Source organism: Esox lucius, chromosome 14, assembly GCF_011004845.1.
Source record: "Esox lucius isolate fEsoLuc1 chromosome 14, fEsoLuc1.pri, whole genome shotgun sequence".
In the NCBI taxonomy this organism is placed as follows: domain Eukaryota; kingdom Metazoa; phylum Chordata; class Actinopteri; order Esociformes; family Esocidae; genus Esox; species Esox lucius.
This window is the reverse complement of record NC_047582.1, coordinates 23,890,855-23,909,056: the sequence shown is the minus strand read 5'-3', so window position 1 is coordinate 23,909,056 and position 18,202 is coordinate 23,890,855. Positions and strand designations below refer to the sequence as shown.

The 18,202-nt window shown below is 41.4% G+C and overlaps 1 protein-coding gene across 2 annotated transcripts in view; it reads right to left on the bottom strand.

The window, feature by feature from the left end:
- Positions 1–3,683: 3,683 nt before the first annotated feature.
- gfra2b (GDNF family receptor alpha 2b) overlaps positions 3,684–18,202 on the bottom strand; it is a 56,967-nt gene continuing 42,448 nt past the window's right edge. For both annotated transcript variants that reach the window (XM_020053156.3, XM_034296782.1), the window contains 5 exons: positions 7,899–8,008; positions 7,338–7,478; positions 6,995–7,179; positions 6,053–6,100; positions 3,684–5,661 (listed from right to left, as the gene is read on the bottom strand). In XM_020053156.3, coding sequence (XP_019908715.2) covers positions 5,518–5,661; positions 6,053–6,100; positions 6,995–7,179; positions 7,338–7,478; positions 7,899–8,008 — 628 coding nt within the window. In that variant the 3' untranslated portion in view covers positions 3,684–5,517. The remainder of the gene's footprint in view (positions 5,662–6,052; positions 6,101–6,994; positions 7,180–7,337; positions 7,479–7,898; positions 8,009–18,202) is intronic.

Genomic DNA, 18,202 nt, shown 5'->3' with positions numbered 1-18,202 from the left:
TGAGAAGGTTACCCATGTGGGGGGACAGCCCGCCCTTTGGGTAAAACCTGACACAAGACAGATGGGCAACAACTTACCACACCCCTTTCTGTATGTGATATATACTGTTGGATGAGCTATATTGAGTTAGACACTCCTCGGACGATTATGTTTGTAAGCGGTTGACGCGTCTCTCTTATTTGCAAATAATGAATAAACTGTTTAATTGTGCCCAGAGAATTTCGTCTCTGTCTCTTACTCCTTTAAGAGTGTCGATCGATGGAATTACCATCACATAGTGTACTAGTTGAAGAAAATCTTTCGCGCCAGGAAAACGTTTCCTGCAGGAACACTGCTAAATTGAATCATTAAAGGCTTCCTTCAAGAACGTCACAACTAACCGAACATGCAAATATATACCCATTGATTGTTTTCCCTGGGAAACTCCAGGCTTTCTTGAAAATCGTCAGGGTTTCTTGTGTATAATAGAAGCTGAGGAATTGTTTCTAAATTTAAACCCTGCTGAATAAAAAATAAACAGGCACAAACAACAGTCACACCTCATTATTTCTTTAGACAAACACACAGAGGACTTCACTTGCATAATCTTATAGGTGTTTTTATTGAGGTCTTTAGACACATAATTCATAAATTCATTTACACTGCTGTAGTTATGTTAGGTCACAATTCCGACTTTGAAATGTTCGCCATTCTTATGCACTCTTTTCCAGTCTTACACCAAGCCTAGTTCAACGTAACTTTCAGCTCCAGAATTTGATTAACAAGCCATCATGCCTTCATTTTCATCACAATGTTTATTTGGCCTTCATTAAAGATGCACTCTGGTATCTTAAGTACACCAAATTCCAGTATTAACATTTCATTTATTCACTTTTATTTTGCATGTTGTAACATACAACAAGGGTGACGTAGGACACAGTTGGGTGACGTAGGACACAAAGAACAAGGACCCGATGTAGCGTGTGAGCACCTTTTTCACAACATGTGGCTGAAATTATTCAAAAGCTCCACAGTGCATCTTTAAATAGTATCCGTTGTAAGTTGACCCTCTGTCACAGCCCCAAGGTCACCACAACGTTGACAGACAAAACAAATAAAGGTAAATTAAACCAAGTGATGGGATACAAACGCGGAGGACTGACTGTAATACCTCAGCTACACTACATGGGTGGTGTTGTAACGCCATCTGTATCATGTCAATGTGACCTTCTATCTGTGAGATTCAAAACCAACCTCACCAAAATGAAAATGTCCCATTATTTCTATTCACTAGGAAAGATCAGCCACAGAGAGTCAAACCTTGTTGATTCTTGAGCTTGGACAATGCCAATAGACCCAACGCAGTACAGGCAGCATAGCAACTTGTATTGATTTCAAAGGACATTTTCAATCACTGGCTGATGCTGATTGCAATGCCCGACACCAATGGCAGTAGTGTAGTAGGGCCTTAAATCTGCAGTTATATATACCAGTGGTGGCTAATAATATTGAACCGGTAAGACTACGAAATGGAGGAAATAGGGCTGATCTTCTGCCTTCCAAATTGGGACTCCAAACAGAATTCCTGCAATGTACACTGGATATAAAAAGTCTACACACCCCTGTTGAAATGCCAGGTTCATGTGATGTAAAAGAATGAGACAAAGATAAAACATGTCAGAACTTTTTCCATTTTTAATGTGACCTATAATGTGAACAATTCAATTGAAAAACAAACTGAAATCTTTGAGGGTGAAAAATGAAACATAAAAACCTTACAATAACCTGGTTGCATAAGTGTGCACAGCCTCTTATAACTTATAATTAACCAATCACATTCAAACTCATGTTAAATAGAAGTCATTACACACCTGCCATCATTTAAAGTGACTCTGATTAATCACAAATAAAGTTCTACTGTTCTAGTAGGATTTTCCTGACATTTTCTTAGTTGCATCTCAGAGCAAAAGATATGGTCTACAGAGAGCTTCCAAAGCATCAGAGGGATCTCATTGTTGAAAGATATCAGTCATTAGAAGGGTATAAAATACTTTCCAAAGCATTAGATATAGCATGGAACACAGTGAACACAATCATCATCAAGTGGAGAAAATATGGCACAAAAGAGACATTACCAAGAAATGGACGTCCCTCCAAAATTGATGAAAAGACGAGAAGAAAACTGGTCATGGAGGCTTCCAAGAGGCCTACAGCAACATTAAAGGAACTGCAAGAATTTCTGTCAAGTGATGGCTGTGTGCTACATGTGACAACAATCTCCCATATTCTTCATATGAATGGGCTATGGGGAGGGTGGCAAGACGGAAGCCTTTTCTTACAAAGAAAAACATCCAAGCCCGGCTGAAGTTTGCAAAAACAACCATCAGGTCTCCCAAAAGCACGTGGGAAAATGTGTTATGGTCTGATGAAACCAAGGTTGAACTTTTTGGCCATAATTCCAAAAGGTATGTTTGGCACAAAAACAACACTGCACATCACCCAAAGAACACCCTACCCACAGTGAAGCATGGTGGTGGCAGCATCATGCTTTCGGGCTGTTTTTGTTCAGCTGGAACCAGGGCCTTACTCCGGGTGGAGGGAATTATGAACAGTTCCAGATACCAGACAATTTTGGCACAAAACCTTCAGGCATCCGTTAGAAAGCTGAAGATGAACAGGAAGTTCACCATTCAGCATGACAATGACCCAAAGCACATCCAAATCCATAAAAGCATGGCTTCATCAAAAGAAGTTTAACATTTTGGAATGGCCCAGCCGGAGCCCAGACCTGAATCCAATTGAACATGTGGGGTGATCTGAAGAGGGCTGTGCACAGGAATCATCCTTGCAATCTGACAGATTTGGAGTGCTTTTGCAAAAAAAGAGTGGGCAAATATTGCCATGTCAAGATGTTGTTAGGGAAATTTCTGTAACCTGATAAAATATATTCTGAGTGAAGGACTGAATCCCAATGTTTAAATGCATAGAGGAGTGTGGGAGAGGGGATCTGGGTTTTGTCCTAGGGGGCATTCTTGATTGGCCACGAGTAACTTTAGGGTTAATCATCTACCTATCAGTAGGTTGCTAAGATGCTTTAATTCCCCCTTAAGGGTTGAGAAAGTTAACCACATGAGGGAAGACACCATGTCCCTTGTGTCAAGCCCAGGACATGTGATAGAACAAAGGGTGTGTTTGGTTGACATGGGACAGAGGGGCAGCATCTTACCACACCCCCTTTTTCCCTCCTTATATACTGATGCATTTCCTATACTGATTTAGAGATTATTCATTGTTACTTTGTAACCTGTGTATTCTCTCCTTGCAAGAATAAAACTGTTTATTGTGCATTTGAGTTTTCCTCTGTCTTACCTACCATTTTCGTAAATAGATTGGACTTTAGAAATTGCCATCACAATGTGCCATGCTAATAGACTCCTACCCAAAAAGACTGAGTGCTGTAATAAAATCAAAAGGTGCTTCAACAAAGTAATAGTTTAAGGGTGTGCACACATATGCAACCAGGTTATTGTGAGGTTTTTTTTCTCAAAGATTTCAATTTGTTTTTTTTGAATTGTTCACTTTATAGGTCACATTAAAGGTGGAAAAACTACTGACATGATCTCCCTTTGTCTCATTCTTTTACATCACAAGAACCTGGCATTTTAACAGGGGTGTGTAGACTTTTTCTATCCACTGTATATGTACCAATTCTGCAAATATTTGTGTAAACTGCTATCAATTTATAAATTATTTTGCAAGTAGGCCGTTATGGTTCAGCCACCCTTATTCATTGTTCCTTCATGGGAAAAGGTGCTGGAATTGTTAGGGAATTCAGTCATGATCAGCATCTTGGTTGACTCAGTTGACACCTCCAAATGAATAGTTGGCTGAAACAAAATGACTTCTTCCGTAGGTTCTGTTTCAGAATACACAGAGTGAAAAGTGAATTCATTTGGAGTAAGGTTACATTTACGGGTCCTCCACTAGTTTCTCCTCCAGTTAGGTTCCGCTCATTTTCTGTCCATTGCTTATCTCCCCCCACCTCCTCTCTAATCTCCCCCCACCTCCTCTCTTATCTCCCCCCACCTCCTCTCTTTTCTCCCACGACAGGAAAATAAAAGATGACAAGCACAGTACGACCTGACATGACAAGTGTTTGCACCGCCAGTTTCCATAACAACAGACGTGTTACATAAAACACGTGTGTGTCACGTCTCTGTCCGTGTTCCGGATCGCCACTCACCTCACTTTCCAACATAGAAAAATACTCCACAGAGTCTCAAGTATTATACAAACGGTTTACAGTATACACACACACACACACACACACTCACACACATTCATACTCACATAAACAGATGCACACACACATATACACACACATACACAAATATATAATACAAGTTTATACACTCACACTGCCGCATACAGTTACGCAATGAGACTTTTTAAATATTTTTACATTGAGTCTATTTTCCTTTCACAGTTTTTAACAACACAACTGTGATAGAAAATCACTTCAACCAACAATAGTGTCTGCTGAAGTCCGCCAAAGTCTGCACGAAGTCTTCACGAAGTCTCCTCGGTGTCCTTGACGAGGCTTTTGTGTGTGTGTGTGTGTGTATGTATGTGTGCATGCGTGTGGGTGTGTGTATGTTTTGCACGCTAACCCTGTCTACCAGGCAGTGAGAACCAAAGGGGGTAAGGGGGAAAAGTGTCCTTGAGGTGTTTGGGTAAATGTGTGAGTGTGTGTGTGATGATGTAGTGATGGGTGTGTTACTGAGGTGAGAGACAGAGGAACCGTTCCGCCTTCCTAGACTTTCTGCTCCAATTACAGTAGAGTCCTGTCCAATGTAAACAGAGTCCATCCAATCAGAGTCAGGGGCTCCGGCAGGTTAGTCCACGAGTTGCTCTGTCCCATTCTTCACACTTGAGGCTTACTGCATATTTTAAAATACATATGAGCATGAATTTCTGGGGGTGCAGTGTCCCATCAGATTATCCTGCAAGTGCGTATGTTGTTGGCACACCTTACAAGCTCACTCTGAGCTCAATCTCTGCTCTATCTCAGCTCTGTCTGAGCTCTATCTCAGCTCTGTGGGAGCTCTATCTCAGTTAAAGTGTCTTAGCGCTCAGGTACACAGGAAGAGTCATTGTTACAGTGCAGAACTTTGTCTTCAGGGTTAAGGGGAATACAGTGGGGCATGGCCTGTGTAGAGGCTCCTGTCTCCCTGGGGATCTATCAAAAAACCCGCTGATCTCAATTCAATCCACACGTCTCTGTCGTCCTATCGTTATCTCTCTCTGTTTGTCCATCTCTGTGTGAAGGAATGAGATCCACTGTCTCTTCTCTCAGTTAGCTCTCCTCGTCTCTCTTTCCTTCATTACCTCTGCCCTTTCTACTCTGCTCTTCTCTGTTCTTCTGTTGATGTTATTTTGGTTGTAGTTGAAATGGTAGTGGTGGATGTGATGTCACAGAACATCCTGTGGGTGGCGTCAGGGAGTCAGGAGGCAGGATTTTGTGTGAGTCCGTGGGGGCTACAGGGCATGGATCAGAAGCCCCCACATTGACACACAAACACTCACACACTCTTTCAAACCCAGAGATCCAGGGGCAGCTGCTGAACGCGGGGCTCGATCCTCCTCTTCCTCTGAGTCTACAGAACCCTGGGCCAGTAACGCCTGAAAGACAGGAAGGGAGGAGAGAATGGGAACCGGGAAAGGGAGTGAGAAAACAAGAGGGAAAGAACATTAGTCATACGATGTAAATGTGTTCTGAGGAGAGATAGAATATGAGAAAAAGAGAGGGAAGACAGGGTTGAGTTATGAGTGAATAAATGGATGGGTGGACAGAGTGATGAAGACAGTTAAAGATGGATGGACAGAGTAGATGAGATGCAGAGAAGAGTAAACCAGATCTGACAGATGGAGAGAATGTGGAGGAGGAGAGAGAAATGGACGGAGTGCGACAGCGGAGGAGGAAAGATTGAGGACTACTGCCTTCATGCAACCTGTTCTGGTTTCTGTCAAAGAGACGCACACACACATTTAATGTACAGATATTCACACTCACCTCTTCACACTCAAATTCATTGGAGGGAATGCACTTTTGTCCTTCATCCTATAAAAAAACATAATGAAGCATCAACATACACACGGCATAAGGAGCAACACACACACTCACACACACGCACACACACACACACACACACACACACACACACACACACACACACACGCACACACTGTCTCTCTCTCTGTTTCTCTCTCTGCCTCCAGCATTTCCAGTTATCTACCTCTTCCATCAGCCCCTCTCTGAGTCTCATTAGCATTTCCCCACCCGCCACCTGGGTGGGAGAGCCAATCAGATCGTATCTCCTCTCAACAGAGAAAGAGCCCTTGTCATGGCCAGAAAATACGGAGAATAGAGAACAGAGAACTAAGGGAAAAACAACTAGCTTTCATCATTAAACACACACACACACACACACATCCATATACGTGTACACATACACAGAGCGTGAATAATTCGATCCGTCTCTAGGAACTACCCCGGCGTGAGCTGACCGTGTGTACATCCTCCGCCCACCTTCCAGCCCAGTCAGGATTAGAAATGGAACACCAAGTCAAGAGATTTCCTCGTCGGTCAAGTATCAGATGATTCAATATTTCATACATGACGTCCCCTATTCGCTATGAAAGTAAATGCATCATATGAACCGCTGTCCCTATTGAGGAGCCCTAACCCTAAAGAGCATTTGTTGAAAGGACCCTTTGGAGAATAACTGGATATTTACATTGACAAAAGCTCAAACATTAACCCGATCTATTAAACCTAACCCCTGATCCTAACCAAAACCATGACCTTTGCCTTGCTTATACTACTAAAATAACACTATGCCAAATATAGCCGCTCCTAACAAAAGGTTCTACTTCTCAGTATTACCTTGTATACCGTTGAAGACTTGAGGGATTTTGTCCCTCCCAAAAAAATGCACTACAAGAACACACACACCTTCAGGTTAGCACAGGTTGAGAAGACACATGCACTGTCCAGAGGCTTAATATCATTGGCTTGAAGAGAGGGGGCGGGCTTAGAGTTGAGTGGTGGCTGGATGGGTGGAAAGGGTGTGATCAAAGCCTCTGTAACAGGAAGTACACTCCCCTCTGAACCATATCCAAAAGCCTGGATGGCATTTTCTGCAATGACAGACCCAGAAAAAGAGAGTGCTGTGACTTTAAGAGAAAGACAAAATGCAGTGCAGATCTTGTAGCTAGGTCACTGTTATTTAAAGAAAAACACCTAGGGACGGACAGACACACGTACACAGACACACACACACTGGCACTCTACTCACTAAGACAGGTGTTGTGTGTGAAGTCTCTGAGGAATGCGTCACACTCCTGTTCCTGGTTGCCTGTCCCTCTACAGGAGCACCAGGGAGAGATGGTGCTGTTACTGGGACTGCTGTCCATGTAGTTAGGAGTCACATCAGACCCTGGAGGGAGGATGAGGGAATGGGGATGGGAGGGAGGATGAGGGAAGGGGGATGGGAGGGAGGACGAGGGAAGGGGGATGGGAGGGAGGATGAGGGAAGGGGGATGGGAGGGAGGATGAGGGAAGGGAGATGGGAGGGAGGATGAGGGAAAGGGGATGGGAGGGAGGATGAGGGAAAGGGGATGGGAGGGAGGATGAGGGAAAGGGGATGGGAGGGAGGATGAGGGAAAGGGGATGGGAGGGAGGGAGGGAGGATGAGGGAAGTGAGATGGGAGGGAGGATGAGGGAAAGGGGATGGGAGGGAGGGAAAGTGGGGGAAAGTAGACAGTACTCAGAACCATGCGTCTGATTGGATAAAAAACATCCAGCAATATGGTGTGTATTTGTGTGTGTGTGTGTGTGTGTGTGTGTGTGTACTCACCAATGAGACCTACGTAGGCCATTAGGCAGCCATGGTAGTTATCATGGGGACAGCTGGTCATGGAATGACCAGTCATCTGACAGTTTGTATGGAAATCAGCCAGCCTTGACCTACATGAACACACACACAAACACATTTTAGATTTTAATCATAACATGTTAACTTTAGAATGAAATCCAAAGTTACTTGAGGACAGTGACAAATAAGTTTGGTTTTCTTAACAAAGTTGGTGGCGATATTTCCTGCCTGATTGGCTTGTCTTTGGACGGGGCCACAGCACTTCCAGATCTCAGTTTGAGTTCTCAGCATCCACACTGTAATAGTCTACATCCTAGTGGTCTGTAATAGTCTGTGTCCTGTCTGTGTCGTGGGAGTCTGCAATAGTCTGTGTCCTTGGGGTCTGTTATAGTCTGTGTCCTTTTTGTGTCCTTGGTGTCTGTAATAGTCTGTGTCCTGTCTGTGTCCTTGGGGTCTGTAATAGTCTGTGTCCTGTCTGTGTCCTGGGGGTCTGCAATAGTCTGTGTCCATGTGGTCTGTAATAGTCTGTATCCTGCCTGTGTCCTGTCTGTGTCCTTGGGGTCTGTAATAGTTTGTGTCCTAACTGTGTCCTTGGGGTCTGTAATAGTTTGAGTCCTTGGGGTCTGTAATAGTCTGTGTCCTGTCTGTGTCCTTGGGGTCTGTAATAGTCTGTGTCCTGTCTGTGTCCTCTGGGTCTGTAATAGACTGTGTCCTGTCTGTGTCCTGTGGGTCTGTAATAGTCTGTGTCCTGTCTGTGTCCTGTCTGTGTCCTGTGGGTCTGTAATAGTCTGTGTCCTGTCTGTGTCCTCTGGGTCTGTAATAGACTGTGTCCTATCTGTGTCCTGTCTGTGTCCAGGTGGTCTGTAATAGACTGTGTCCTATCTGTGTCCTGTCTGTGTCTTGTGGGTCTGTAATAGTCTGTGTCCTGTCTGTGTCCTTGGGGTCTGTAATAGTCTGTGTCCTGTCTGTGTCCTGGGGGTCTGCAATAGTCTGTGTCCAGGTGGTCTGTAATAGTCTGTATCCTGCCTGTGTCCTGTCTGTGTCCTTGGGGTCTGTAATAGTTTGTGTCCTAACTGTGTCCTTGGGGTCTGTAATAGTCTGAGTCCTTGGGGTCTGTAATAGTCTGAGTCCTTGGGGTCTGTAATAGTCTGTTTCCTGTCTGTGTCTTAGGGGTCTGTAATAGACTGTGTCCTGTCTGTGTCTGTAATAGTCTGTGTCCTGGGTGTGTCCTGGGGGTCTGTGGTCAGTTGGTCTGGTATCCTGATGAATCTGAGGAATCCTCCCTCTCTAACTCACATGTTCCTACCTGTACCTACTGACCCACCACTCATCTGAATATCTGAAAATACATTACTGATAAAGCATGTGCGAACCCAGAAGAGGATGGAATGTCTGTCAGTCGCCAGCTCTGAAACAGCCTGTGAACTGTTTAAATTTCTCATTAAAGCTGCATTTGCATACTAGTTTAAAATGGGAAACGCTGGCATTTACAACTTGACCATTCGCTAAACACGACACTTGATTTACTGCATCCAGGTAGCTAGTTGGAAAATGTTTTAGTTTCCTATTGTAGTTTCAACTCACACAGTAGTGCAGCATGATGCTGAGTCATGAAAACCAGCTGGAAACATTCATGAGCATTGAACTCACTGAGAGTTCAACTGGAGGCTTTGATTTCTGTCCCAGTCATATGAGGCTTAGAGTTCTGTCCCAGTCATATGAGGCTTAGCGTTCTGTCCCAGTCATATGAGGCTTAAAGTTCTGTCCCAGTCATATGAGGCTTAGAGTTCTGTCCCAGTCATATGAGGCTTAGAGTTCTGTCCCAGTCATATGAGGCTTAGAGTTCTGTCCCAGTCATATGAGGCTTAAAGTTCTGTCCCAGTCATATGAGGCTTAGAGTTCTGTCCCAGTCATATGAGGCTTAAAGTTCTGTCCCAGTCATATGTGATAAATTCCCATTTCTCACTTGGCTGTAAACGCTTCATAAGTGTGAGTTTCAAAGCGACAAGGTAAGGAGTCTGCATAGTTAGCCTTCTAACGTTATCATCTTTTATGGTATCATCTTTTCTAATATATTCATCTGAGTCATTCTCCACTTCACTCAGGATGACTGTTGAAGAGTCTTAACCCTAAGAGAGTCAACTCTCCACTCCTACACCATTCATTCTTACAGCCCAATCCAATTAATTTGAGAGGGAATATAATCGACTCCTATAAAAGCCAGGGATGAGGGAATGTAGCACACAAAATGCTTCACATTCACATATTGCTCTAGACACAAGAAACTGGCTTGTATTGTATTGTGAATGAAGGTGCGTATGAGAGAGTGCGTTACACTGTCTTGCTTTGGCTATATGCTCTTTAAAGACAGACACTTCCATAGATATTTCTAGACAGTCAAACAAGCAATACAGAGAGTAGAGCATTATTTGCTTGATATCTTCAGTCTCTCTGGGAGTGGTATTATCTTCTGGTTGGGTCTCCATTAAAATGACATCAGGTATATGCAAAGTTGCCACTGTGTAACCAAAGTGAAACACAATATTCAGGTATGAATATTCTTATATAGTCTTTTGTGGTTCTAATAGTAACATATTTTAAATGTTAAGGCACATTTTAGATGAGAGCTTTCTGCTCTCAAATTGTGCGAAAAACCATTATGAAACAGAATTCTATTTATAATATATTTTTGCTTGGAAATAAATTCCTATATATAGTCACTCATTGGTTAGCAATTATAGGTCTCCAAGTTGCTAAATAATGAAATGTTTTCTTAGGTTTAGTAATAAAATACTTTTTTTCAAATTTTACTTTAAATGGAGCACCCTTTGTCATTGACATGTATTACCATATTAAATAATTGAATACAAATATTAGAATTCACCCACAGAAATATGCCTGAATGTATGTGTATCAACTTGGGTTTTCCTTCTATGTTGAAGGAAATTATTGAAGAAAAGTTTTGTTGCTTTTACTGACTTTTCGGTCAAAAGAACAACACTTTCGACAAAATATTGTTCATGTAATTCAGTAATGCCCAGAGCATGCAGGACCCCTTAACAGAAAATGACAAACTAAAAACTCGAAAGTTATGACTCTCGTTAACCACACGGGGCTGATTGGAGTTATTTGTGACAGACTTATGAAAAAAGGTTTAACATAGTGCATATTTGTGATTGCAAGGCATACAAAAATTATGATTTATTCATACATTTTATATTCATATGTAAAACAAGTTCTAGTTGAGGCAGCAAAGGGACTAGATTATGAACCTCTCTTGGTGGAATGACCTGCCTGCCACCGGGGAAATAAGACAAACATGCTTCGTTTACGAAATGCAGCAGCTTACAAAACAATTAGCTCTCAAGTCTGAGTGTTGAGAAGAGGTAGGCTAAATTCTGATTCCACAAAGCTGTGGCCATAGATAATATTCAAAAATGTATGTATTTAATTAACTACTGCACCTTGATGGAATTAATTATCAGATCCATGTTCTTCATGAACATTACAAACAGTTGGTGATACAGTAGGTACACGTCTTCAAAGCCAGTGTGTCGGAGGAGGGGCTGTTAATCCCACTGTAGCCAACAACTAAAATGGTTCGGCTAATGTGCCTCCTAACTAAACACATGGCACATGGTTTGCTCCATGTAGATCGCAATAATTTGTATATATATTGGTGCTGGGACCCAATTCTACATTCACTGAGCCACAATCATGGATTAGCTAGGTGTTACAGACCAATTACAATGCTGTGTATTTTGTTGACATAGTCATTTCTGTTGACTGTTGGGGAATGTTTTTGGGATATGAAATCAACCAGTAGTTGCAGAGTCTCATCTAAGCAGAGGTTTAAAATCGAATAGAAATCAGTTTCCATTGTTTGTCTACAAAGTGCATTGTCTATCCACTATCTAAACAAAACAATACTAGCATTACACCTTTTAAAACCAAGCTATTACAATGCATTTGTTTTATATTACTTATTCTTTACAATGGGGAAACAAATGTATTTTATGAGACAGACAAGGCCTGGAGATTGAATGCAAATAAAATAAAAAATTACACATACAGAATTATGCACTTGATTAATAATCTGGAGGATTAAAACATTATATTTCAATTGCTTATTTCCATTGTGCTCCTCTTGGCATATGGCAATATTGGCATGTGTTCCTACCACAAAAACAGAGGGTAAAATGACAGATACATTTGGTTCCATATTCAAAAAAACATATGCAACCTATAAACGAGTAACAATATTTGGACATCATCATTGGGCTCACAGGAACTGCTCACAGAGGCACACCATCCATTAAGATGTCACTTTCATTTTAAAGCCACTCAGTGGGAATACTTTTAACAGACAGAGGCAGGCTATTCCACTTTGAGGCTCATGAATTTAAAAAAGTATATTTTCCTACCAGGCTTCTGAATCAACACATGGCAAAAGCAGTCATACAAATGTATGAGCTGCCCGATGGTCGGTGTGACCCTTGACTCTTGAAACTTCAGGCCCTGAAACTGGTTCATACCAATGTGAGCATGCGGGCACAGATTGAATGCAATCATAATACATTTGTTATGGGCAACCTGAAGCTTGTTTTTGTACATTATTTAAGCCTTCAAACCAAGATGTGCTTGCATAGCGAAAAAGACACTGGATGTGCTACTTAAGTCCTTGTCTAACAACATAGGGCTAATTTACATTACAATACATTTTCCGAGACATTTCGAAGAACACTAGATTATAGATTATTTTGTTGTGTAAACATGCAAATATCAATAGCTTGAGACCCCACCTCCCGATATTTGATCAAGCCCCCCTGGATTTTTGCACTTGATATTTGTGTTGGAACATTACCAAGTGTCTGTACATTGCACACACAAAATTCTCTATTTTCCTTTGACTGATGTCAACAATCCTGCGTGGAGAGTCTCAGACAAGCCAATAAAAATGTAAGTGCTTACGCAAACTTTGACTAGCCTAGCATTTAGCGTTTAATGCTGTCTCTCCTATTGTAAATATGGAGACTACTACTTCCTTAATAGTTGCCAAGGTATTCCCTCACCCTACATAAATTCAGCTATTCAATAGAATACAGAAGACAAGTTTTGACACAAGTTTTGCTGCCCTTATTACTGCAGCTGGAAGACAGCGTGTGACTCCAAAAACAGAGATTCCAGCTCTGTTTTTTGCACTTGGTTTTTGTAGTCTAGGTAGGATAACGTTTGTGTCCCAATAAAACAATCAATTGGGGTGTTTGTTGAGCTGTTTTCCTGGGGACAGATTTCTTAGACAAGCCATTTCACATTAATAATGTTGGTTAAATTACTTTTTTGTGGACAAAATGTGCAAACCTAGACATGATATGCAACAAAGCCTGAGCCGTTTTATTCATTCAAAACTGAAGAGTAGCCATTGTATTGGCTGCAGCTAATGTTGATCCTAGTCATATACTTAAACACCAAACCCAATGGTAGGAAGAGCCAACAATCTGCATAGTGGGACTTCAGTCCCCAGCAAAACAACATTTAGCCAGCTCTCAGACAAGGCCATCGAACAAGGCCAAACCAGTGACCAAGTGTTACGCATGCAGGTACCCTGTATGTGCGTTTGTGCTTTTCCCCTCCTGCTGTTTTACCAAGTGTCCTTTATGTTCCTGATTGTGCTCGTTGGTGTTTCCCACCTGGCAGTCATGAGTGCATCGCCTGACTGCTGAGGTGGACCAATCAGTGGACACCCCTCCTACTTGCACCACCTGTTCCTTTTTCCATTACCCAATCGCATCACACATCCCTGGTTTAAAAACCCAGTCAGTTGCTTCTCCCAGAGAGACTCTTTTGCTTCCCCCCACATGGACACAGACCCATTTGATAGACAGACACTTTCATATGTATATCTCTCAGTTTAGCACATACATCTCACTTTGTCCTGTTTCATGGCAGTATGTATTGCTGTGGCTTTTGTTTGGTGTTGTCTAGTCAATTGTTACTGTTTGCTGTTTAGTTCTTGTTAAATCTGTGTGTTTCTGTTTGTCCCTGTGTCCCTTTTTTTTTAGCAAGTCGCCCTTGGGCATACACAACCTGTAGGAAAACTTTGTCTAACAACACTAGTTAGAACTGAGCGGACCATCCTCTGTATTTTATTATTGGTTAATAGTCAGCCAAGTGGTTCTTGAGGCAGGCAAGTTCAGTTCAGGGATGTTTGGACTATATTATTTCATTTCTTGGGTCCAGCTCAGTCCCTTTTCCCTAACCCCTTTACCTTGTGTTTATAATAAACGTTTTATGTTTGACGGTAGCTTTGGTTGTCTGTGTTGTTTATTCTCACTGTTCCTTTACACTACACTAATTTGCATGAGTTTTATGTTACAGGTCTCTGTACCATCCACCCAAGACTGCTAGAGCCACAGTGTTCGTAACACCAAGCATGCTTAAATCTTAGCAGGGTTTTGTCCTCCTAACCCCCATTAAGGGATACCATGTATTTTTTAACCTTATGGACATGAGTAAGAGTATGTGAACATATCCTCGGGTTCCTCGCCCTCTCCACTCTTTTTAGGTCTAATTTCGCCCTTTCACCTGCACTCTGGCGACACTTCGGAGTCCCGGAAAGGTTAGATTATAACCATTTATTCTACGTACAGTACACACCCCTGCTCATTTGAGGAAAAAAATCCCCTAAAATGTCTGTCTTTCCTCATCGGTCTTTCCTCAGGCCCCCTCCTCTGTCTTTCCTCAGGCCCCCTCCTCTGGCAGCGTCACAGGTCATTAGCCAGGGGCCGATGTCAACATGTCAGTTATCCCCCCGGTCTTCCTGACGCTTGGAGTGGAAAGCAAACTGCCATTAGTCATCCCCCTGAGACCTCTTCTTCTCCCCTCTCTTACCCATCTTTGTGCATCAGCAGTTTTTATTCTGTAATTTCAAGAACTTGACAATTAGCAATGGCCATTTTTTAATTGGTAGTTATACCAAACAACTGTGTTCCCTGTAAGCTCAATGTGTGCGTGGCTGCGCTGGTCCTCCAGGACTTCCATACAGAAGAAGTGCTGGACCGTGCAGGCCCACAAAATTAAACTTCACTGAGATTTTGGGATTTTGTTTAGCAGAGAAGAGTGTCAGTCTTGAATGCTACATAGATCTGTGCAGAACAGCCAATCTGAGCTGTCGAGGAGCTATATGCAAAAATCCTTGGTTAAAGCCGCAAAATTCCTTTGAATGTTTTATTTATGTAAATGTTTAACATATGTAGTCTCTCTCTTTCTCCATCAATAGCACACAACCTAAAAACAAAAACATCAACTAGCCAGAGTGATTAGTAAATACTTAATCTCATTCCCAGACATTTTCCCCAGATCTCTGCAAAGAACATAAATCCTGTCTCTGAGCTCTTCCATGTCCAGTCAATGACATTTAAATACATACACTAAATACATACACTAAATACATATGCTACCGTTCAAACGTTGGGGTCACTCAGAAATGTCCTCGTTTTTGATAAAAGGGAAACATTTTACTCCATTAAAATAACATCAAAATGTAAATGACTATTGTAGCTAAAAACAAGCATATTTTTTATGGAATATCTAAATAGACATACAGAAGTCCACTATCAGAAACCATCAGTCCCGTGTTCCAATGGCATGTTGTGTTTCCTAATCCAAGTTTATCATTTTAAAAGGCTAATTGATTATTAGAAAACCCTTTGGCCATTATGTTAGCTGAAAACTGCTGTGCCAATTAAAAAAGCAATACAACTGGCCTTCTTATGACGAGTTCAATATCTGGAAAATCAGCATTTGTGAGTTTGATATCTAAAAATGGCCAGAAACTAAGAACTTTCTTCTGAAACTTGTCAGTCTTTTCATGTTCTGAGAAATTAAGGCTATTCAATGCTAAAAACTGCCAAGAAAATGAAGATCTTGTACAACGCTGTGTGCTACTTTCTAACCCAACTCAGCAAGAGGACAAATACATTAGAGAGTCTACTTTAAGAAACAGACAACTCACAGATCCTCAACAGGCAGCTTAATAGTACCTACAAAACACCCATCTCAAAGTTAACAATGAAGAGGCAACTCCGGGATGCTAGCCTTCAAGGCAGAATTGCAAAGAGAATGCCATATCTCAGACTGGCCAAAAAATTTTAAGAAAAAATGAAAATGGGCAAAAGAACACAGACACTGGACAACGGTAGAGTGGAAAAAGTGTTATGGACAGACAAATCTAAGTTTGAGGTGTTCGGATCACAAAGAACATTTGTGAGATGCAGATCAAATGAAAAGATGCTGGAGGAGTGCTTGACTCCATCTGTCAAGGATGGTGGAGGAAATGTGATGTTTTGGGGGTGCGTTGGTCGTGGTGAAGTGGAAGATTTGTACAGGATAAACAATATCTTGAAGGACATTTCTGTTACCCCAAACTTTTGAGTTAAGTAAATGTGATATTTCAGCTTGTTTTTTCAAAGTCAATTTGCAAACAATTCCAGTCTTTGTCCAGTCTGCATAACTGACTCTAGCCCATGTTTATCAACCAGGTTTAAAATGGATACTAAATCAAAAGTGCAAATTCTGTCCCTTAATACGATTTCTGAAGGCTCTGTGACATCCATTGTCACAACTTGCTTGTATGCTGGCCATATAGCTATAGAAGCAGAGTGCTCGGGCTACTTAGACACATGCTCCTTGGCTGGCCCTTCCCTCCCTAAAGCACACTTAGCAACAGCATAGTGTTGTGAAATTATTCATACATCAAATCATAAATGATTAATACATACATCAAAAGCAACACTATGGTGGCCATGATGAAAAAGATGTAGCCCAATTGTGTAGCAATACAGTGGACATGGCGACACTGAATTTAGTCCTGGTGCTCCTTGACTGACAGCTAACATCTGAACTGCATTGTTAGTTGCATTGTTAGTTTCAAATATTTAATCACAGTGCTCTCAGCATACAACACGGCTGTGCAATCAAAGCAGCTCTACCTAACTAAATATCCCACCCCCAACTGCATTTGCAATTTGATGCACATACACAACGCAAACACAAAAACACATGCAAATGTGTAAAATATAGAAATGTGTGTTTGTTTCTATATTTCTTAATATGGCACATTTAGCCCATCACCAGCATTCTTACTGCATGACGTTCTTTCAGGTTGTTTCCGTGTTTTTTGGACACTCGATTTCTGGGTTTCTGAGGGGTGTCTTTATTAGGACTTCCTGGCTTTTGGAGAGCATGCTGCGACATTAGACATTACCATATTCCAAAGTCAATCACAGTGCACATAATAAAAGTGAACTCAAGGTTACTTACATCGAAAAAAAACTGCACATCCCTGCTTGAAAGGCATTTTCACAAACTGCCTTTGACCGGGAAAATAGCGTTTATGTACTGTAGAGTGAGGCTGCAACCTATTCACAGGTCTGTGTCCTGGTCTGTCTCACTACATACATTTTTGAATCTGAGGAAAACGTTTTTTCCCAGAATATTAAATAGCTGAATCATAATATCAGAGAACCAGGTTATGTAAATAACCTTGAGTTTTATTCCATTCATTTGTGTCATTCTACCCTTTCATGACTGTTAAGAGTCTTACCTCCAACAAAGTCAACTCACCACTCCCACACTATCCATTCAGTCCACTCCAATGTATATGAGATGAAATACTGTATAATATTCTATACAAGCCAAAGATAATGGAAAGCTTAAGCCACGCTCACCTGAGAATACAGATGCTTTGTAATACCTTGTTCAGTTAGAATTTGGCTGTTTGAAAAGTGTATAATACAGATGTCAACTAATTGCCACTTCACTGATTGCTTTCAAATAGAAAATGACCATATTCATGATTACATGTGCAAACCACCTTTTCTTTTTGACTGTCAGGGGAAAGTGTAAACATGTCTCCAAAGGAGGAAAGTGGGAAATCGTAGTCATGACACTGAATGGTTTCAACCTACGTTACAAATCAAAGGTGATGCGTCATTGGGAATTAAACACACTGACAAAGTGACAGCATGAAAGGAGAGAAGAGAATAACCTCTGCTCAGTGAGTATTTCCCCGTCATGGGATAAAAAAAACATGTTTGATTAAATGTAAACAAAGTCACAAAAATAAATAAATAATAATAATAAAAATAATCAGTATTTTTTTTCTCTTTACAATATTATCAAATATTGGAAATACGCATTGGATATTTCCAGAGCAATACAAGATGTTGAGCTTCACAAAAGCTTTGTACAAAACAGAAACGCCTTGTGTTTATTATTCTAGACAT